Source organism: Parasteatoda tepidariorum, chromosome 1 (genome assembly GCF_982258835.1).
Source record: "Parasteatoda tepidariorum strain Cologne lab strain chromosome 1, Ptep-v5.0, whole genome shotgun sequence".
Taxonomy (NCBI): domain Eukaryota; kingdom Metazoa; phylum Arthropoda; class Arachnida; order Araneae; family Theridiidae; genus Parasteatoda; species Parasteatoda tepidariorum.
This window is the reverse complement of record NC_141755.1, coordinates 87,785,692-87,809,899: the sequence shown is the minus strand read 5'-3', so window position 1 is coordinate 87,809,899 and position 24,208 is coordinate 87,785,692. Positions and strand designations below refer to the sequence as shown.

At 26.8% G+C, this 24,208-nt stretch overlaps 2 protein-coding genes across 2 annotated transcripts in view; one reads left to right on the top strand and one right to left on the bottom strand.

Annotated features, from left to right (window-relative positions):
• Window positions 1–612: 612 nt before the first annotated feature.
• Window positions 613–20,527, bottom strand: Mccc1 (Methylcrotonoyl-CoA carboxylase 1). Its single transcript, XM_043042737.3, has 16 exons — window positions 20,399–20,527; window positions 18,583–18,611; window positions 17,001–17,140; window positions 15,589–15,806; window positions 14,448–14,595; window positions 12,790–12,911; window positions 12,295–12,406; window positions 11,315–11,396; window positions 9,686–9,813; window positions 8,861–9,044; window positions 7,679–7,788; window positions 5,205–5,418; window positions 3,801–3,887; window positions 2,919–3,103; window positions 2,152–2,331; window positions 613–845 (listed from the first exon to the last, which is right to left on the bottom strand). The coding sequence occupies exons 1-16, from the start codon at window positions 20,437–20,439 to the stop codon at window positions 738–740; spliced, it is 2,088 nt and encodes a 695-aa protein (XP_042898671.2). The 5' UTR covers window positions 20,440–20,527; the 3' UTR covers window positions 613–737.
• Window positions 20,528–20,732: 205 nt separating this feature from the next.
• LOC107446515 (retinoblastoma-associated protein) overlaps window positions 20,733–24,208 on the top strand; it is a 50,901-nt gene continuing 47,425 nt past the window's right edge. The window contains exons 1-2 of the mRNA XM_087168468.1: window positions 20,733–20,951; window positions 23,706–23,853. Of these exons, the coding sequence (XP_087024594.1) occupies window positions 23,728–23,853 (126 nt within the window). The 5' untranslated portion in view covers window positions 20,733–20,951; window positions 23,706–23,727. The remainder of the gene's footprint in view (window positions 20,952–23,705; window positions 23,854–24,208) is intronic.

The following is a 24,208-nucleotide window of genomic DNA, read 5'->3' as shown; positions in this document are numbered from 1 at the left end:
TCAAAAGAGTAACTATAATCAAAACATGGAGGATTTTCCGACTTGACAAATTTAACTTGCATCAGTCACCATTTACTACACGGGGAGCCTTCGGCCAGCGGGGATCCAACCCACAAACTCTTGGACATGGGCTCAGTGCCCTACCAACCAGGCTATCTCAGCTGATATTAATCACCATTTACAAGAACCAGTCTTCATCCCACAGGGAGCGAATTCACGACTCCTTGTACGTGGGCAGGGTTGGAAACAAAAAGGTTTTCGCTGTAAAAATTAAATGCAGTTTTATTAAAATAAGTTTATTAATGGAATAAAATTAAAAAAGTTGGAAATTTATTGAAACAGGTTTCAAATCAGAAACAAAACATTAAACTTTGATTAATTTTTTTCGAATTGTGTTAAAAAACGTTTTCTTTATTTTTTATTAAATGAAAGTTCTTACTTACTCTTATTATTATATATTTTTCATATCAATTCCAGTAAGATTCTTGAATTTGTTTGAAAATGGGAGCAATCATGGTCACAGGATATTTAATCTGACACTTTATTTAAAATTATCAACATCTTTTTGGGGAAAAAAAAGAGAGAGAGAGAGAAAAAGTCAGATTCAAACAATTATATAAATTCAATATTTTATTTTTATAATATTTATATCAAAAATAGATAAACATGTACATAAATATGATAATATTCAAAATATATTTATAGACTAACTTTGTAATATATAACTTTGTAGTACTTTAAGAGTGTTCCTTGATATTTACAAGTTGAGCATTCTTTGTAACATTTTCTCCAACTTTATGTAACACTTTCTCTACAGTTCCATCACAATGAGCTTTTATAACATACTGTAAAAATAATATATTTTTTATTAACATGGATTCAAAACATAGTTTAAAAAAATAAAGAAAATAAATTTATTTTTGCAGGCGTAAACAAAAAACATTAAAGCTAAAAACAATTACAAACACTGGCCTTAAAGATATTCTGAAAAAAAAAAAAAAAACTGTTTATACAGTTTCTCTTTTTACTTGAAAAAAATTAAGCCTGAAATTAATATGTATGAACATCTTAAATCAACAATGAAAGCTAAATAAATATAACAAAAATAATAATAAAATGAAAATTTAAGAAACTATCTTTTTCTAGTAGACTAAAAAAAGAGAAAATACTTTTTTTGTTGAACCAAGAGTGTAGGTTACATCACTTTCAAAACATGTGTGGGAAATATTTCCATGATGATGAAAGTTAATCACAAAATTAATGCACTCTATGTTTTTAATTTTAGGTCCAATCAAAATAAAATTATTTTCTTTTTTAAATAGCCAACTTAAAAAAGTAGTTCCTAAAATGTTATTTTTCTATTTTTTTCGTTTTAGATTTGCGCCTGATATTTTATATTGAATAGTGGTCAAAATTTTAAGAACCGATTAAATTGGTTCACCCCATTTAGGAAACAATTTTATAAGTTATTTTTCACATCAGACGCAGAGTTTCTAGTTGAAATGAGAGCACTCCACCTAGTCGAAAAGTGATTAAAAATTTATATTAATGGTAAATTTCAGCAGCAGTAAATTTTACACATAAATTGCTTACGCAGTCAAGAAAACTAAGAAAGCTTGTATGATCATCAAGCAGTAAAGTTTTGAGTTCCCCATCTATTCCGAAATGAGCTAACTTTTAAATACAATATTCCACCCTTATAGACTCAAAAGAGTTGAAACTCACTGAAAACGCACTAAAAAATACTGCAAACTCTTGCAATTGATGCATACTATATTTTATTGTAAGCCCCAGATTGTAAAAACCCGACATGTAGTAAGGCATATGCTTAAGCAAACTCTTAAAAAATATCAATTTTTGACAAAAATATCATTTTTAAACAGGCGCACAAGTTGAGAAAATTTGTAAAAATTCTGTATATGATTACCAAATGTAAAACAATTATATTTTAATTCTTCTAAAAATATAATAGAAACAAAAAGTGACGACAAATCTTAACTGAGAATTAATGAAAAATAGTAGGAATGTAATCTGTTAAATACTGATAGGCAAACTTGTTAACTGAATGAGATTAGTTAGTGCTCAATTAGTACACCAAAAAATAAATCCATGTTTATTTACACTTTCTACAAAGAAGCATAATGTGCGTACCTCCATTTTCATTGCAATAAGGACAACTAAAGGATCTCCTTTTTTAATTTGGTCACCAACTTTAACATTGATCTTCTCAATGACCCCAGGCATTGGAGCAACCGCACCAGCATGCATCGCTTCTGAGGAAGAGGAAGTGATAAACTTTGGTGATTTCAGTGTGAATTCATAGCTGTAATCCTGTAAAATATATTGAACTACATTAAAACATTTAATGTATTATTATTATGTGTGCACATATATGCAATAATTATTTATATTACAAGAATAATGTATAACTTTAAATTGTGCACGCCATTTCAAAACAGCTTATCAATGTTTTTTTTTTCAATTGTCAAAACAGTTTAAAATTTTGAATTGCAGAAAGACTTCGATAATATGATGCTATTGAGCCAAAAATGATCAAACTTGGAAATATTTTAAGAGGGGCTTAGAATACTTGCTGTATTAAGAACCAAACAATGGTTTCATTTACATTAAAACTGTAAGACAAATTATGTAGCTTTGCCAAGAGAGAGAAAAAAAAAAAAAGGTTAAAAGTTTGCAATACATAGTGGATTAAAACCGTCAAAAAAATTATAAAACTTGATAGTTTTCTGTAATGTTTTATCCTGATAACCTGGTTTTTATAATCTAAGTTCTTCATTAAATGAAAAAGTTTCTCCTGTATAAACAACCAGACAAGGTTTAAAAGCGAATTGTAAATAGAAAGGATAGATTGATAATAGATTGGTTAATAATTAAAAGTAAAACAAACAGAAGTTTACTTTAGTAAAGAGGTGTATTTCATTATCCTTTGAGATTGCTCGAACAGGAAAGCTCTTGTTGTCAACAGTGCACTGCAAAATTGATGGATCTACTTTAGAAGGCACAGTCTGAACTGAGTAATTTTGTCCATCAATGTAGATTGTATAACCATCCTTCCCTTTAAAGTCTACATCCACACTGTACTCTGAAAGATTAAAAACTTATGAACTACTTTCGAGAAATAACAATCTCAATATAGAATACTGTTCAGCATTTTTTTCTTTGCGAAATTTAAAATGAAGGTAACATTTTTTTCAAATGCAATTTTGTAAGATATTTTTTTTTTCAATAGAAAATTTTTTCCCATAAAAGGGAAAAAAATGGCTTGCTTTGGAAAGAATGTTGGTAGAGAAATTACTTTTTAAGTGCAAGACTGTCTGGTTTTCATGCATATTTTGAAAGTATAACATTACATAACAAAATATATCATATCAAAATATAACATAAAAAATAACATGTAAAAATGGAGTACAAAAATTAAGCACATAAGGAGTAAAATACTATTTTAATAACAAAAATGTCACAGACATCTAACAAATTACTAACAAGGAATGTGAGACTGACAACATCAAAACCTGATGCCAAAGTAAAAAGAGAGGAGTTAAAAACCGATTCTTAAAGACTATTTTAAGTTCCATCAGGAAATCAAATTGGTTTGGATGTCTTAATCCTGCCTTCCTTACTAGTGACTTGAGAGATTTCAGAGGCAGTTTTGTTTACTTCTGGCTTAAGTATTGATTGGCTACCCTTAATATGTATTTTGAATGCATATAAAATCATGTTTTTACTGTTTCTATTCAAAATGAGGCAGTCATTTAATAGGCACCCTGCATTTACATTACCTTTATCTTTGAAACAAAGTTTTATTTGCTTCTGGTAAGGCAAGTTGGGAGTCATTCCATCATATAACAAAAAGGGTGAATTTTTATCTGGAAAACAAAAAATAAATTTTAATTGATTGATACTTTTAAGAGTCACTTCTATATACGACACAATGAATTACGACAATGCTAATAGATAATCTAAATAAATACTTCATTTAAATTGCACAAATAATATTAATCAAGTTAATTTGATTTTTAAAAAAGGAATTTCAACAAAAAATCAATTAAGTTGATGGGAACATATTTTATTATAAGAAGACCAATCATCTTGTCTAAAAAACAATACAATCTTCAGACTTACTGGTCTGCAGGGTCACAGCCAGAAAATTTTCTGAGTGGGGTTTTCTAATTAATAGTTTTAATATTCATACATATTCTTGATACCACAATTTAAAAAATATAAAATTAAAATGACTAATTACTTTAACTATATTTATTAAATAATAACATCTATTAGATAAATAAATAGCATAAAAAGGTAAGTGAGTGCAAATTTTACAGAGCATTATTTTTGATATTTTTCCCCCATTAAAATTTCAACTTTTATCATCATTCTAAAATAATCATAATTAATTTAATTGCTTTAATTTTTGGAATTTTTTTTATCAGCTTTTAAATTTTTGTCTTCTCACAAAAGATCTTTGTACTTTTGGATGATTGGAAAATCATAGTCGTAAATTTTTCTAAATGATGAAGAATGCAGCAATTTGATACATCAAAATTTAAGAAATAAGCGTTGGAAAGATTTGCACTTTTCTTTAATTTTTTATTTCAATACTACAAGATAGTTAAGAGAAACTTTTGCATTTACTTGTGTTCTTTATTTTTGTATTATTGTTAGTTACTTTTTTTATTACCACAGAATAGCTTTTTACAAATCAAATGTCTTTCATGATTGATCGACAGCTGCTTTAATTATTAAGGATATTTGGAAGGGGTTTAATTCTCAAAACCCCATCTTGGCTGCATCACTACTGGTTTGAATGACTACTCACTTAAACAATGAAAATTTTACACACAATTTACAAAAGCTAGCTGTTTTATAAACATTAGTAATAAAAAATGAAAATAAAAAGAAATTCCATTAAATTTTAAAAGTAACAAGTGCATTATTGTTTTTTCCTTTCTATTATCACATAATAGCTTCTTACAAATAAAATCTCTTTTATGATTACATTAGACTAAAAAGTATTTTTCAGTACTAATATACTTCTAGTACTAAATACTACTAGTATTTTTATGATTACATTAGTACTTAAAAAAAACTGAAAATAAAAAGAATTTAAAAAGAAATTTTATTTAATTTTAAAAGTAACAAATAATCCAATATTTAAAATTGAAAGTAAGTTAAAAAAAACTCACTGAATGGAAATGGATTATTGGATTTTAATTGCTCAGAGTCTGTGTGGATAGCATGACAAACAGCTGCACAAATGTCTTGAGGCGAAGGTAGCTTAGTGGCGAATATCTCTTTTTCATGTTGAGGGATAAAATCTGTGTGCACATTTCCTAATAAAAACTCTTTATGCACAGCCAATTGCATTAGGAATTTTACATTAGTCTTCACACCAACAATCTAAAAGACAATAAGTTAATCAGTTATTGCATTAGAAATAATGTTGATAATTTAATTTAAACTTTATATTATAAGCTTTGTGAAAGTAATTTCTTTAATAATACAATAAACTTCTGATTATCTGCTGAATAGGGTGGCATGATAGTCGCAGATAAAAAAGAAGTACATAGACCACGATGGAGACTGAAATAGATAAGAAAATGCCACTCATGTATCCTTTATCTTATTTAAACATTTCTGATTTGTAATTGCAATTTTTAATAACATCTAGTCATTTCAATAATAAATAAATAAAGACTAATTTCATGAAAAATGTAAAAGTGAAAGAAAGGTTGTTAGATATCTGGTCAAAAATGGTGGGACAGAATTTCAAGACAACAAAACATCATGAGGCATATATTTGCATGGACAGAGTGTAAGTCAGGTTGAGGAATGCGTTATAACACCCATACATGAGAAAGTGATTAATTTAAGAAAAAAGGTGACTATTTAAAAAAAAAGTGACAATAGGTAGTTTTCTTTTTAAAGACACTAAATAAAAAAATAAATGGCTCTAAAATAACAAAAACAAGAAGCAATAACAAAAATTTGATGTGAAGCTTTTTATCATTTCATCTTTGATGAAATGACTGCTGATTTTTTCCTTTTCAAGACTGTTCATTGGCCATTACCTTCTCTTTTCCTCGAATTTATTTTTTTAATCCCCCATAGGCTAGCTTCATTCCGTTCAAATCGTCTTTACTAAACTGGCTTTTATGAAAATGAACTAAATAAAATTAGAAACAAAAACCAGGTGGGATATTCAAATATATTCTTTTGAATAATATATTCAAATATATTCTTGATAATAATGCAGTAGCTATAACTACAATATAGAAGACAAAATAGACAATGAAGCTACTAGAGTCGGCAAAAATCATGATTTTTTAAAATTTATATTGGAGTTAAAAATATTAGATTTATTCATTAGATCAAAAAAATTAGATTTATTTGATTTATATTGGCGTTTTTTTAAAATTGAAATCAGGTTTTTGATTTCTTTTTTATATTTTTAAGATAAAATCATGCCATAAAATGTATTAACAATATTTAATATTACTTAGAAAAATATCTTCAACTATTACATTAAAATTTGATTAGGTCATGTGGAATACTCTTGAGCTATTATAAATAAAACAGAAAACAAAATAAAATGCAGATTTTTTAAATGATATAAAAATAAATGTCTCCAGTAAAAATTAAGTCTCACTGTTGAGTTGGAAATACATTAAATGCTACAGTTTAAGAATGAAACTGACTTTCTTAATTTTAAAATACTGAAACCTTCAAACATGTTAAAAGAATATATTTTCATACTTTCAATCATAAAACCATACATTTTATAAAATAAGAAATTTTTTTTTGCCAAAAAAACAAAAAACAAATAATAATAAAAAAAAAATCAAGTTTTCGATTTTTTTTTCTATCTGATAATACCCTCGCTCAACTTCAGAAAAAAAAATTCCTGATTTTTTTCAGGTATGTCAGGTAAATTTTAATGAAAACCCAGACCATATTTTATCTATGCTATGCAATAATTTCAGAAGAAAGCTTTGATTTTTTTTTTATTAGTAATGATAAATATTAAGATTTTGAGAACAAAAAAAAAAAAAAAACAATGAATGATATTGGGAACATGTGAGTTTGACTAAAATGCAACATTTTTACAATAAATAATTGTAATAGAATTGTAATAATTGAATACTGTTATTGACAATTCTAAGACTGGTTATTTTCCAGGTATGATATATGAATTATCCAGGTTTCTGTAAAAAAATTGCAACTTTCCATGACAATTCCCTGATTTAAAATGTACGATATAGTATAGTGTACAATAGTATATATATATATTATAATACAGATTAAAATAGTTTTTAAAAATTTAAATATAAGTGGGAAAGTGGAGCTTAATTTTCAATTATTTATTTTTATGTAACAAATACTTAAAAGTAAAGAAATTTCATACTTATTAAAAAAAAATACTTAATTAATTTTACATTTTAAAAGAATGATGATAATGATTTTCTATTAAACAAGTATTAAAATTATATCATATTACATTATTGAAAACTTAACACTTTTATAATTATATTACAGTCGTACTATTTTAACTACTTTACAACTTTAAAAAATTTGTAAATATATAATAAAATTTATTTGATAATGCATATTTCTTTGAAAATAATAGGTGGTATATTTATCTTGCAAAGACTTAGCTTACATTATACTCAGATAAACAAGAATGTAGTTTCATCAGAGCTGCACTCCTGTTTGGTCCCCACACAACAAGTTTTGCAATCATGGGATCGTAATGAACAGAAACTTCATCACCTAAATAAAATATGCATAGTTAAACAAGAACACATACAACAATAGTTTATAATGAATGAAAAATTAAATAGCTAAATTTAGCAAGTTTTTTAAAGGAAATATCAAGGCAGAATTTTCAAGTGTAGGAATAATAGCCTTAAGCTCCGTTTGCTTTAAATTATTGCTAAAATATTAAGAATAAAGTTGTTAAATTCTAAACTAACAAAAATTTAAAAAATATCATCATAATTACGGAAATAATAAAGAATGTATAAAACTATATTAATTTCTAACAACAATTTCATTTGTTACATTTAAAAAATGGCATCATATCAGGAAAATAGACAGTTAATAAAACAAACTTGCTATGAAATGAAGTTTTTTACAATCATATAAAACAGTTAGAAAAATATACATAAATTAAAAAAAATTACAATGGATCATTCAAAACTAGCTTACAAAGAAAGGTTAATTTCTATAAATATAACTAACTATAAATTATTTTCTTTTGTAATAATGAATAATTTGAAAACATTACACAAAATAATTACACAAACTAATAAAGAGTAAAGAATACCTTATATTGATAAGCTATCAAACTTAGGATGAAAAAGGCATCCAAATTTTCACTCAAATATAAGATAAATCACAATAAAATCACTACTTTTTAGCAAATACAATACAATTCTGAAAATTCCCTGCACCCTTAGAAACAGAAGTTTGACAGAAAATTAAAATCGTAGGATAATTGTGAAACCTTTCAAAATGAGTTTTTTATGTATATAAGCATTGAATTATGGATAAAATTAATCAGAATAAGCAGTTGGTGTAAAAAATAAAAATACATTTGTGTTTTATGTTTTTAAAAATATAAATTGAAAAAAAAAAACATTTATACACTTTTGTTTTCATTTTAATTGTTTTTTTTACAAGCAGTCAAATTTTAGAATAGTCGCTACAATAATTTTGTAACACCACCTATGGTGATATGTGAGCATGAACGCCTTTTAATGCATTTCAGAAAAGTTGTTGGATACCCACAGTGTCTTATGATCGAGCATTAAATAATTGAGGTTTAGTAAAAAAAATATACCTTGTACAATGCCAGTTTCAACTCTAACATGAGATGATACTTTGGGAGTGAAAAGGTGAGTCAATTTTCCAGCACCAGGCATAAAATTGTTATCAGGATCCTCAGCATAAATTCTAGCTTCAAAAGCATGTCCTCTGAGTTGCAGATCATTTTGAGATAAAGGCAATTTTTCACCAGCTGCTACCTGTGTATATGAAAAACAATAAATGAATTCCATTCATCCCATAATGATAGGAACTAAATATAATAATACAGTTGAACCTCATTAACGTGAAATATCACTTTACATGAAACACATGTTTGGTCCCGTGAGTCATCAATAAATTATTATTGTATTTTACATGCTAAGCATGAAATGTTCAAGTTGATTATCACTTAACATTAAAGGAAACTGGGCACTGCTTAGATAACAATTATGTGAATAAAGTGCTAATTATTCATTTTGAAGAATGCTCTTTCTATTTTTCGTCATTGTTAGAAGTAGTAGATGGACAAATAAATAAAAGAATCAAAATAAAATAGTTAAATAAGTAGCTAAAATTTTTAAATTTATTTTAATTTGTTTGGTACAAAATAGTATTCTTTACATACATTAATGTAGTACATAATATTTTATTTTATTTCATAACCATTGTTGAACAGCCGACCCAATTTTGGGCTTACGACTACTAATGTTCAACTCCTTAGCCTTGTAAGTTTGAACCCAATCCAGAAGACAAGGGAACTCCTGGATCAAGAAGTGGGATCTACAGATATTTTGAATTTTATTAAGTTCTACCAAAAAGAATAATTTTACATCCTGCTTTAAATGAAAGGAACACATACCCGCAGTTGCCATTCAACTAAATCAACTCCAGTAATCATTTCAGTTACGGGATGTTCAACTTGCAGTCGTGTATTCATTTCCATGAAATAAAAATTCTTATCTTCATCCATGATAAATTCAACAGTACCTACATCAAAAAATGTTACATTCTGAGAAATTTACACAGTATATGTAACTCTTATATGTCATTAGTCTGGGATCATTCAAATTTTACGTAAGCACCTAAGACGGGGAGGAGGTCCATGTTTGAAATATATTGGAATATTTAAAAACCATGCGAAAAATAATATCAATAACTGCCAAAAATATAATCGAAACATTACATCAATTTATGATACTATCGGTCTTAAATTGAGCATGTCAAAAAATTATTATCTGAATGCATAATTTCTGTAGGAAAAAAAAGTAAAATGTTTTGCTTTTCAAAAGAAAAATCTTTCTGCAAGAATTCTGTAACATTCTGCAACAATGTCGCTGTGATTCTGGGCTTATAAGATGGGGAGGAGTATAAGCAATACTTATACAAAGACACTAAAACTCCCTTATTTTCATAACTCTTTTAAAATGAAATGAAAAAAAAAAAACTTGCATAATAGTTAGAAAAAATTGTGCTAGAAATTTTTTTTATTTTGAAATAAAAGTTAAATTTTAGGAAAGAAAAACATAGCTGCCAACCTGGTTAGGAAAGAATTCAACAGATTTGGTGAAATAATATTGATTTCATGATAACTGTCGCACTATGTACTAAATATTTTACATATAGTAAATTTCAGGGATTTTTATTGTCATCAAAATATACAAGCTTCATTACATTAATAACCATAAATGGCCTGCAATATTTTCCATTTATGATTAACATTAAATAAACTTGAATTTGAAATGTTTTTTATTATGTTAACTCATCATTTCAAATAGTAATAGACTGTTTATTCCTTATTGATAGTTAAAAGATTTTTTTATTTAAAAAGGGAGTTAAGAATTAAAATAAACTGAAAATTTCAGAAGAGAAGAAAAGCTTAAAACTCAGCAGTATAAATGAGGCTCGCTTCATTATGTATTACTAATACTTGTTTAAATATTCAGGAAATCAATAAATTGAGTAAAAATTCTATTTCAATAGGGATATTTTGTAGAAAACTTACTCAATTTTAGGGAATTTTCTAAAATTTACAAAAAACAGGAGAATTTTTATTAGACCAGAAGAAACCTGCCAAATTCAATAGTCTACTGGTAAATCTAGTAGAGTTGGCAGCTATGGGAAAAGTAGGAAAAAATTTCTTTAGTTTTAAAATTTTACAAAATATGGTAAAATATAAATTTTGGTTTAAATTTAAATTCTTTACTTGAATTTAATCATAAAATTCTTACAAAAATTATAATACTGCAGTATTTCAAAAAAGTATAATACTGCAATATAATTATAATACTGCAGTTAAAAAAACTTAAAAAAAAAGGGAGATTTTTTTTACATAAATATAGGAGGGGGTTTATAATTTGCTGATGCAGGGGCAGGGGAAGTAAAAAAGTGAATAACCTCGAAAATTACTCAATGAAATATAAGTCATTTAAGTTATTAGCCAAAATACTTAAAAAAATTTTTTTTAAATTTTAAATAAAAAAACATGCACCTGCTCCAACATAATTAACCGCCTCAGCAGCCCTGACGGCAGCTTCCCCTAAGGATTTTCTGGTCATTTCATCCAGATCTGGCTACAAGGAAATAAAAGTGTTTTTTATATTAACCAATCAGCATTGCAGTATCAAAACTAAGCACTAAAATTAAAAAAACTTAAAAATCATAAATATTTCGAGGATTAGTACGACCACTCTAAAAATTGAATTTTGTAAGATTTTCAGAGAAAATTCCAAAAAGATTTTCGTGATTTAAATACTATGTAATAAGATTTTTCATAAAGTTTTTGGAACTTCTAACAAGAGGATTGATGAATCATGCCATTAATAAATAAGCCCAAATATATCCTCTATATATTTGGGCTTATATATATCCTCTGAAAATATTTCAAATATATATAAAATATATGTATTTGAAAAATGTAAAATTATCTTGAACATATGGAATGTAAGACACGAAGTTTTAATTAAATAAAATTACATTAATGGACAAAATATAACCATCCCACAAAATTTGAACATAGAAAATTTCAAACTTTTCTTTACAAACATTAATTGGTGAAAAATTCCTTAATGAAATAAGTCATATTGAAAAATTTGCAAAATATTCATCATTCCAAAAGTCTAAATTTATTAGTTTTTTTAATACATTTTGAAAAGTGTTTGATAGAAACTTATGGACAATGTGATAATTTTTCAACATCCTCAAAAATAAAATAATAAATCAGGAAATTGAAAAAAAAAAATTAGAATTTTTTTTAAAAAAAATGGTCAATTGAGGATCTGGGGAATGAAAGAAACATTTAAAACTACATGTCTATTTTAAAATAAAAGAACAACTATCAAAACAGGCAAGAACAAATATTATTTAACCAAATTTCTAAAGCTATAAATGCAGTTCAAAAGAAAAATTAACTCGATTAATCATAAACATTTAAATAAAATAGGTTGAACTAACTATATGAACATAACTTACTGCTGGCGCTTCCTCAATTATTTTTTGATGCCTTCTCTGAACACTACAATCCCGTTCAAATAGATAAACATAGTTCCCATGTTTGTCACCAAATACTTGTACTTCAACATGCCTAAAACATATAAAACAGTGAACAAAGAAAATCATTATTGGCCACTGTCTTATATAATATTTATAATAACGTTATGTCTTATATAATATTTATAATTGTTTTTACTAGTTGAAATAATTATTACACATATTTTTTTTCCAATGCCCACCGGATTGACACTTTTCATTCAGGTATTAGGTGGGCCAACGTTGATCCTGCAGTAAGGACAGATAGTGCAGAGAATGAAAGAGCATCCATGCCTTGTCCATTGTTTAAACCCAGAACCTTTGTGACTAGCTTCCTAACCACTACACTTCCGGTTGGCGATATATATGTATGTATTATAAATAATTTATAATAAAAGCATCATAAATATTTTTATTAGTTCTGATCTTAAAACATACCTAGGTTTTTTTACAAGTTTTTCTACCAGCATAGCATCATTACCAAAAGATTTCAAAGCTTCTCGTTTGGCAGACTCTAACTGAGCACTGAATTCACTTTCAGATGAAACAGTTCGCATTCCCTAAAAATTTGATACAAGAGTAAAAAATAAATAAATAAATAAATGAAATAATAAATAAACTAAATAGTGATAAAAAAATATTGTTTCTTGAAACAATTTTTCAGTAAAAATTAAAAAGTATTTCAGTTTTAGAAAGAGTTTATTAATTTTTAACTTTTAGAGAAAATATTAAGCTATGAATATAGAGCAACCCAATAAACTTATTACGAGAAGAGTTCTGAATCAAATAATTATTATAAAAATAAGAGATACATTAGTACATATCCAATAAGAGACATGTAATTACTCTTATTGGATATTAGTACATGTAATAAGAGATACATTAGTGCCACATGAATAAATATTTTAAAACTGGATCTACAATTTCATTAGTAAAAAAAAATTAAAATATCAACAAAAATGAAAAAAAAACTACAGCATTTTTTGATAAATTTGATTATAAATTTTAAATTTTTTTACCCAATAAATAAATGAAATTATCATTGCTTTACATTAAAACAAACATTATTTTCATTCTAATACAATCTTAATTTATTTATTATTTTTGTGTATTACTTTATTAAAATTATTAAGAATAAGATTAAATTTTACCATTTTCTCTGTGGTTTTACATGATTCAACTACCAAAATCTCATTATATTTAGTTTACCATAGTTTTCAAAGAAAAACAGGTAAAAAACTTTTGAACTATTTAATTTTGCATGTTCTAATGAGTAATGAGGTTTTTTAACCTTACTATATAATAGACGACGTCACTGAAAAGGAGGATGTAGAATATATGCTTTTAATTAAAATTAAAAATCTAAATCTTTTCCCAATACTTCAGAAAAAAAAAATTTAAATTTTAAATTAAATTCAGCTAAGTAATCATTTTGCAGAGATTTACAGAGTGAAGAAAAAAACATTCTTTTAGGAATGATTTTTAGAACTAATGTATTGTATTTTGCTTCAAAAAAGCTCTCCCCCCCAAAAAAAAACAAACATCCCCTTAACTCTCATGATGTATATTTTAACGAATTGACAAAATTTTCCAAGAGATTAATAGAGCTTAAGAATTAGTTTGTTCCTTTGACAAGGTTGCCACTCAAATCTGGAAGAAAAAAAAACCCTGTGTTTTCCATGTACATAAAATATTAAGAAGAAAAACACAATCACTGAGCTCTTGTATGAGCTATATTGGGCTAACTATACTAGGTATAATTGCTGAAAAAAACTCAGAGAAAAAAAGAACAACCGAACATACTTAAAACAAATAATGCGGCAGCAAATGAACTAGTTTAATATAGCTCAAATATGATTCTTAAATATCCCATAAATTGCACTTTGAGTAATTAACATTTTTCAAAAGACGAAAATGAGAAACGAAATCCCCTTTATTTTCCCAGTTTTTAAAGAAAATCTCAAAATTCACTGCATTTTCCCTGTTATTTCAGGTGATTTTTAAATTCCCTGTATTTTCCAGGTTTTCCCTGTGGAGTGGCAACTTTGTTTGAACACAGTATACAAGAAATGTTAAAATATGCACCAGATATTTACCTTGCCTCCACCACCTCTAACAGCTTTTAACATAACTGGGAAACCTATTTTAATGGCTTCTTCTCTTAATCTGTCATCTGACTGGTCTTCACCATGGTAACCTTTAATCACTGGCACACCAGCTTTATCCATAATATGTTTAGAAGTGCTATAAAAGTAAATAAATAAATAAACTATCCGCATGCACAATTTGAATGCATCTGCAAACTTTTAAGGGTCCCTTTCTAATAAAAAAGAAATTTTACTTCCTCCATGTAAACCTACAGAAAATTATAAATTCAGAATTTCATAATTTATACAGTAACTAATTTATATCTTTGAATCATTTTTGCCTAATTTTATTCATTGAAATGCCTTCTACTGAACTTAGTTAGCTAATTTTAAATTTGTAGTATTTTTAAACTTTGATAAATTTTAAACTTCGTAAAAGTTTTAAAAACATATATATTTTGAGCCAATCCATATCCCTCCTACAGAAAATTATAAATTCAGAATTTCATAATTTATACAGTAACTAATTTATATCTTTGAATCATTTTTGCTTAATTTTATTCATTAAAATGCCTTCTACTGAACTTAGTTACCTAATTTTAAATTTGTAGTATTTTTAAACATTGATAAATTTTAAACTTCGTAAAAGTTTTAAAAACGGTAACTAAGTTCAGAAGAAAACATTTTAATGAATGAAATGAAATAATAAATTAGTCAAATGAAACAAACAATTAGTCAAACAAATAAATATAAGTAAGAATAAATAAGGAAATTCTGAACATAAAACTCTGAACATGAGGGAAGTAAATTTTTTCTTCTGTCTGCTTATCTGCCAACATTGGAGGAATAAAATAATGGAGACTCTACTAGGACAACATTTTTTAGGCTACGGGTAAAGTTGTGATACATCATGCGTAATCATGTTAGTCAAAAAGAGAAATTTAAAATTAGAAATATAAGCACTTACATTTAGCAAAGTAAAAAATATGTATATAAATCTTAATACCTAATACTAAAAATACTATCTTAATACCTAATCTTAATACCTAATACTATACCTAATACTAAAAATAAAAAGATACAAAAAAAAAAAAATCACCAGAATGGGAGTCTGAAAAGTATGAACTTTCAAAATTTGAAATTTATCTACCTTTTGATTCCCATGTCTCGTATAGCAGATGATGGAGGTCCAACAAATATGAGGCCTTCTTTTTGGCACAAATCGGCAAATTCAGAATTTTCGGACAAAAATCCATAACCTGGGTGAATGGCATCAGTATTTGAACTCCGGGCAACATCTATTATTTTATATTGATTCAAATAACTTTCTTGCGATGCAGCTGGCCCCAAGCAATATGCTTCATCTGCCTATGAGGAGATAAAAAGTTAAATTAAAAACTGGCATTGTAGTAATTCATATTTCCCAACAGCAGAATGCTATAGGTCAGCTTTACTTAAAAGGTTGCTCCATAGAACCTTAGAGTTCGGTGAAAGGGTCTCGAGAGTTTTGAAAGTGAGATTTTTTTTTTTAGCCTTTAATAATTTAACTCTGTAAATATATTTATATCTAATCAATAATTCATTATTTATTTATTAATGAAATTATTTAAGAAAAATACCAAAGAAGAAAGCAATAGCAATATTTAAAAAAAAATTGCAGTTACCGTTTTAGTCCTTTTATGACACGAGGATAGCAGTTACAGGAACATTTCAATTATCAGTTTTTCAAGCTATATGACCAGCGCATTGATGTTTTAAAAGCTCCATTTTCTCAAGGACATGAAAAATGGTATCTAGTCTATTATAAGGCTTACTTTTAGTCCATTATACATTTATTAATTTAAAAAACTTCATTTAAACAGTGTAAAAAAAAAAGTTTACAAAATTAATTTCTGAAAGAAAAATTTTTTGAAAATTGATTATTTCCAATTTTGCTTTTTGTTATTTATGTTTGATAAGAAATAAAGACATGCTTTGAGGTTATTAAGGCTATAGATTATGTATGTATAGCTTAAAAAGTTCATGACAAGAAGTTGTTTATGGTTCAAATTTTTTTTTCCTAAATGTTAAGAACATACAAAACATATTACACACAATAATGCCAAATAATTAGCAAAATATTTAGCTTTAATTAACTTTCTTCTGAAACTCATGATTTTGAATTTAGTTGTGTTGATTGTGAGATAAATATTTCTGTACTTCTTCAAACCAAAAAGCAGTAAACTAATTTTTTTCATAAATAGTTGGCAGCAAGTTAATTAAAAAAAAAAAAATTGCATAGCAAAAAAACTATACAAAATATAAAAAATCACATGAATTATTTAAAAAAAAAAAAACAGTAATAAATTAATCTGAGTAATATGAAACATAGTTTTTACAGATTTAACATGCATAACAGATATAGTAAACATATTAAACACATTGATGAAAAACAAGTAGATAATTAAAGAAACATACAAAATTATTTTGATCAGTTAACAGCAACTGTTCTAAAACCCAAAAAAGAAACATATTTAATGCTTGTTTATATTATGTACAGATATAATAAATTTATTGACTTACTAAAGAAACATGCAAACTATTTTTATCAGCTTCACTATAAACAGCCACTGTTCTGAGGCCTAACTTTTTGGAAGAGTGTATAATACGGCAAGAAATTTCTCCTCTATTAGCTATTAGGACTTTTCTTAATGGAGCAGCATCTGTAATAAAATTAAATTGCTTTTACAAAATATAAAAATATTTGTCCATACTTTTAAAGCTATTCTTATTCAAAATATGTAAAATATTCTTGTAATAGGTTAATTGAAAATATTGACTTTTCACAAATGTTGTTGGCAATGCATCAGGTTAGTTAGAAATGTTTACAGCATATTCTAATCTGACTGATATTTTTAGGCTTATTATAATCAGCCTATAAGCTAAACAGAAAATGTTTAAAAAAGAATGACTCAGACTGAATTCACTTAAAGTAACTGCAAAAAATCTTTAATAAGGCTATTTATAATAAGTATTCAGCCCTCTGGGAAAATTGCAAGTTGACTGAAATAAATTAGGCTGATTGAGTAAAAATGATATATTTCTAATAAGCTTAAAGGTGTGACTGACTGTAATAAGCCTAAAAAGTGTAAGGCACATAAGAAAATACAGTAGACTTTTTAATTAGCCTGAAACATTACAAAATCGGTGGTTGTTTGCAATGAGCCTGATTATTCATTTAGCCTTTGAGATTTATAAGGAAAAAATGGACTGTCTGAGGATTTAGTCAAAATGATATGAATCATATTCTAATATTGGCTAAAAAAAGACAGTCTCATTTCAAGAATTGCAGGATATAATATCTTATGTACTAAATTTCTCGGGGATTCTATGTTATATGTATCTTTAGTATATTGCAAAACCAAGAGGTAGACATTTTAAACAGCCAAAATGGATGATATAGAAGAAAAACATTTTTAGCAGAGAATTTCTTTCTTTCTTTGGGTCATTATCTATAAAATGTAATTAACAAATACTTTTTATTTAAATTTGGATTAAGTTCCCAGGAAGTCACAGATTATTTTAATAAACATATGATGCTTAACATTTATTATTAGATGTTGACTAACCCCTTATTGTCTAATTCACATTATTTTAATAATAAATTTGTAAATTGGTGATTACATATAGGGAAATTGACTCAAAAATTATTTAACAAATTTGAGCTTAAAGCTTTTCGAAAAAGTGCAAAAAAAAATTACTTTAGTTAGTGAAAAAAAGGACAAAAAACAATTGAAATCTAAAATTAAGTGAGATTCCAAGAAAAAAAAAGTATTTTCATAATTTCATTTATGAAGTTCATTATTTACTGAAAATGCTTTCAAATAAGACTTGGAAGGAGAAAAATTTAAATTATCTATATATGTGTGATTATTGCTTTTAATGCAATTGTACAGAAAAAATACACACAAGTAATTTGTGTGCTTATGATACATTTTTAGGAATGTTAGTGCGGGAAAAACCAAAAATTCAGATTACTAAAAGGTTCCCTTCAACCTAAATTAAAGAAAATTTTCAAAAAAAAAACAAAAAAAAGACAATATTTTTTTAAATCTGTCTGATTCATAAACATACTGAAAAAAAGAATAAAACAAAATATACATACGTGTACTCCTTAATCGCCAACATGGTGACCTAAGGAACAAAATTAGAAAAAATCAGCAAAAATTATTACCTTTTCAGTGACAAAATAACTTTTGATCATAATGTGTTACCATTAAAAAGTATTAATTTATAAAATTTTTACAAACACATAATTTTGTATAATTTTTGCTAACTATAAACGCAACTTATAAAAAGAAATAATTAATATACACATAATTATATACTAATAAATTATTAAAAACATTCTAACAAAATATTTTTCTAAGACTTGAAGTAAAAGATATATGTAAACAAAACTTTTTATATGCTTCTAAGCAACTAATAAATATTACACAATAGTATTGTCTGACATGCAAAAATTGCAATCAAGTATACATGCTGTACCTTTAGCAAGGTACAAAATTAGTGGTCTTTAGTTGTATTCTGCACTAAAACATTTCAGTTTGAAAATAACTTTAAGACAAGTCATTTCTTGTGATGCCTAAAGAATGTCAATAAATATCAATTTTACAAATATATTTTTACAGTCAGTCATCATTCTTTGTGCTAACTCTTTTCAGAAAAATATATTTTTCATGATGGTGATTTGGGGGAGATTTCCGTATCGTGATCTGTGGCAGAATAATCGCCAAGTCTAGGAAACTTCCGGGCAGTGGTCAGTGAGAAACTAAAAAAAACATCACAGAAAGGGACCAACTCGAAAGGTATAACTCTTAGCCACTCGCGGGTAAACATCTACATGTTTTTTTAAATAAAATTTTCAAGTTTAAAATCTATCTAGCACCTATTGTAGTTGGCGCGACAGATCATGATATGGCAATATCCTCGCCCGGGGGACGCTACTAGTTATACATTTAGAGTTGGTCCCTTTCTGTGATTTTTTTAAAAAATAGTTTCTTGCCGGCTGTTGCCTGGAAGTTACCCAGACTTGGCGATAATTCTGCCACAGATCAGAATAACGAAATCGCCCAGTTATCATTTTTACAGCACCAAAGAAGAAGAAAAAATAGTTGCTAATAAAATACGCAGGTAAATTGCAATGTAGCAATGACTGTATTTGATTGCTCAGCTTTTAATTCTTTTGCGCAGACTAACCCTGTAAAATTTCTTTTCTTTGAATATGCAACCTATGCTTCAGAATTTTTTTATTGTCCCTCTTAATTAACAACATTATCAGCGTTTTTATTAGAATATGTTATTCCTCCATTTCATTTTACATTGTAACACAAAGATATCTTTTGATAGGTTTTCCTTGGATTAGGTACTGTAACTCGGGGCATTTGATATGAACTGAATATGAAATGAGGGCACAGAATATGAAAGTTTTATATTTCGAACATTATCATTACGATTTCTTATTTTTCCTTTTCTTAGTAAAAACATAAAATATTGCCAAAGTAAGAGGGACACTTTATTGTAAACTTTAGCACTTTTTGTTCTTTAAATAAATAGGTATGTCCTAACGTTCAAATATGACCAAAATAAGTCAAAATTACTTCTAAGGTATCTCTCATTATGCGAATCACATCAAATTAAAAAGTTGTATACATTTATATGGCTCTAGAAATAGAAAATTTTTTAGTAGTCCACACTTAATTGCTCATATTTTAATAGTACACACTTGATTGCTCAAAATTTATTAGTACACACTTGATTGCTCATAATTTATTAGTACACACTCATGTGTTATTATGTATTTTAAATAAATTGAACCATTTTAAATCACAATCGTTGATAAGGAAAAGAGCTGCAATAAATTCAAATATAATAACTAAAAGCTATACATATTATCGAAATTCAATATTCAAATAAATTACTTTGTGGGACAACTTTTAATCCCAAATCTTAACGAAAACATTCTAGCGAGCAACCTTTCACTGGGAGATGTTTATTTATTTTCCAACAGTTATGGCTACAGTTAACAGTTTTAATTAAATCAGCTGGGAATCTTCTTTGCTTTTTTACCTTTGATTTTAGATCAATTTATAGGGAAAAACTATTATTTTATAATAACATAGTGTCTTAAATTCCTTAAATATTTACTATGAACAAAAATAAAACGATGAAACACCTAAGAAAAACTTTGCTCTAAATATTTGTTACGTTTTCGCCGTAGGCGATGAACGGCGAATCTTTTTCTTGTTTTGGGTTTCGAGCGCATTTTACTAACCTTGTGCACTTGTTTCGCGCGCTTTTTCAGTGGGTTCCCGTGCATTTCGTAATGTGATTCGTCCAAAATAGTTGCTAATCGCTGAGAATATGTTAATGATTGCACTATATTAGTAGTGTGTTAATATAAACAACATCAAGTATGATTGCTGAATTGTGGATTATTTAGAAGTTTTAAGCTATTATTTTCAATAAACCTCAGTGAGTTAAAAATCAATAATATTTGTAAACAAAGATTTGTATGCATTTATATTTCTCGCTTCTTCGATTTCTTGCCGAAGGGGAAAATGTTTGGGAAACAATTATTAATGAATATATATTTGCAATTAATATCATATTTATACTAATTAATACATGTATCAATTATTCATCCATAAATATGAATTTTATTTTCACCCTTAAGAAAATTTTCCGACGAGATTTTAGTTAATTTTTTGGGAGTAATACTATTTTAATTTAAAGAGGTGCATATTTGTTCGAAAATAGTTCAGTTGCATTAAATATTGGGTGTTTTTGATATGTCAGATTTAGGTGCTGTGTTTTAGTGTTTATTATAAAGAAATTTTTTATTAATATATTATTGGGGAAGGGGTTAAAAAATTACCAAGTTCAACTTTCCTAATAGCATCAATTGTTGTTTTAATTTAACAAAAATTGGAAGAAAAAAAAGTTATAGTTCTTTTTAAATATTTCTGTACCATGAATATTTTTAAAGAGCAATATTATTTTAACAATTGTTTCTTGCTTTACTTTATGCTTAATGTTGAATTAAGTGGATGTTAGGAATTGCTTACAACCCACTCTTTCCTCACTTTCTGCATATCTTGCATTCATATTTGCGTTTTTAACGAAAAATAGAATGCTTAAATACAGTGCTCTCTCTCTATATATTTTTTAAAAATTATTATATTTAGTTAAAAATTGTATTATGTTCTTTGTTTTCATGTTAATTTCCATTATTTTGTTTTCTTATTTGACGGTTTTAATGTAAACTGTTTGTGTATTTGGGTGTTGTAGACTTTAAATTAGGCCCTGAGTCTGTTTACTTGATTTAGTTATGTAGTCTGCTTACTTAAAAATTTATAGTTTATTGTAGTTAGAATTTATGTATTTTTCATTTATTTTCATGTGATATATTTATGCTTTATAAATTATTAGAATAAAAATTCTCTTGCTGTTGATATTAATGTATCATTTTATCATATATTAATAGTTATGATCAAGAGAGCTTTTATTCTAATATTTGATAAAACAATTTAATTGAATTGCATTCATAATCTATTCATGCATTTTAACTTATTGTATAATTTGATTATCATGTACTAATCAATCAGAATCTTAATATTAACTGAAATTTTTGTTTATTATATGATCATTAATTTACAGTCATCTATGTAATTGTTAAATCTTATAAGCTCTATATATTTTAGTTCTTATATCCAATTTGTACTTATAATATGTTAATATATTTAGGAAAAGTTCTCATTTTAATGATTCATAATTCAAGTTTTGTTACTTACTTTCAAAATCTCTTGATAAATTTAATTTTATATTTTATTTAATCATATATTTATAGAGAGAAATGGATCTACAGTTTAAAAAAAAAAAAGGTTTTAGATTTTAATTTGACTGTCATTCCTTTATAGTTATCTAGTTAACTGAAGAACCATATAGGCTCTATACATTTAATTTAATATCTAATCTGTAGTACAGTACAGAACCCGTTATCCGGAAATCAGAAAACCGGAAAACCAAAAAACCGGAGCGAAATTCGATAAATTTTCCCGCTATTTTTAAAAAAAAAAATTTTTTTTCCTCATAAGATTTTAGGATTTTTCTTTCTTTTTTGAAAGATGTTTAACCTAGCATCATTTTGGAAATAATTATTATTGTATTACTTCGTTTTTTCAAGATTATTTCCAAATAATTTTTTTTTTAGTTGAGTTTAACAATAAAAAAACGACTTTTTGTAGCGATTCAGAAAACCGGAAAAATCAGTTATCCGGAATAGCGATGGTCCCGATCGTTCCGGATAATCGGTTTCCTACTGTATATTAAGGCATTTAAAAGAATTTTTATTCTAATGGTTCATAAAACAAATTTAGTTACGTTTAGTTTAGTTTAGTTTCATCATCTCTTGATAAATTTTAAATTTATATCCACAGAGCTTATTCTAGACAGAAAAAACGGCAGGGTGCAAAAGTTTAAAAAAAAGGCATTATTATTCTAAAAAGGCAAAAAACATTGTCAATAAGTAAAAAAAAGTATACTACCAAAAATTAGAGAAAGGCAACTTCATCCTTTTCCTCACTGATGAATTTTTGCTGGACAACTGAGAGGCCCCTGTTGAACTTTTCTGCTCTGAAAGAGGGTGGAAGTAACTGCAAACTTTCAAAGACAGGTGCAACAAGGGGGCGTGATTGCTGTTTATTGTTTCCCATATAAATCTGTATTAGCAGTGATGACAAACTAATTAAAAAGAGTTTAAAATAACAAAAGCATAAGAAATCCATTGTAGAGTTTGGGGCTAAAATGAAGAAGGGTTGAGGAAAGAAAGGGCAAAAAGGGTATGGAGAGCACTAACTTACTTCAGGGGGTGGGCAACAGGGTTGATCCTTTTGACTAAAAAGACAACAGGGTGCTGTGCCCTGCTTACCCCATCTAGAATGAGCTCTGTATCCAATTATATGATCATGTATTCAAGTCTAAATTGCATCTACAATTAAAAAAAAAAAGATCTGAGTTTTTATTCTGGTGATTCATAAGGAAAGTTTAGGGAATTACATTGATTATCTATTAATAAATTTAATGTATCATTTATATGAATATTTTTAATTTAAGGTTGATTTTCAGTTATAAAAAAACTGATTATCAATGAAGTTTTGATTATTATTTATTAAGTGTCCATTATGAAATTTTACCTTTATATTTAATTTGATTGTGATTTACTTACAGTCTGTTATTTAACTAAGAATCTATGGATTTCTTACTTTGTGATTTTCGGACATTTCACTCGGATCTGAAACTGACCGAACAGCTCATTGAAGAGGCTGTGAGTTTTTTAAAGGAAGTGGCTCCAGTTTATTTACAACATGGAAACAAAGTAAACTATCAAAGTTTTTTGTTTTTGCATTAATATTTGCTTGTTTTTTATGTCTATTAATAATTTTATTATGTATATATTTGGAGGCTATTCATAAATGTCACATTTTTTCAATATTTTTGACTCTCTCCATCTCTTTGTCTGAAAGTGTCACGCTTCACATTTTTCTCCGCCCCTTTTTTCGTCAATGTCTCGCTATATTACAGAAACATACTTGCAGTTCAGAAATAAAACATATAGTGTAGATCATTATTTTATAGATCATCATTATTATTTCATTTTTATCTTCAGCTATGTGTTTTAATGACATTTGTAACCTTAATAGCAATGATTATGTGTATTTTTTTTTGCTGAA

Excerpts from the sequence above, each read along its gene's own strand:
- Mccc1 (XM_043042737.3), bottom strand. The coding sequence starts at position 20,439 with ATGTTTTCGTTAAGATTTGGGATTAAAAGTTGTCCCACAAA. Across the intron at positions 3,104-3,800 it reads ACTTTGTTTCAAAGATAAAG|AGTACAGTGTGGATGTAGAC; the intron begins GTAATGTAAATG and ends TTAATCTTTCAG. Across the intron at positions 2,332-2,918 it reads AAATACACCTCTTTACTAAA|GATTACAGCTATGAATTCAC; the intron begins GTAAACTTCTGT and ends TATATTTTACAG.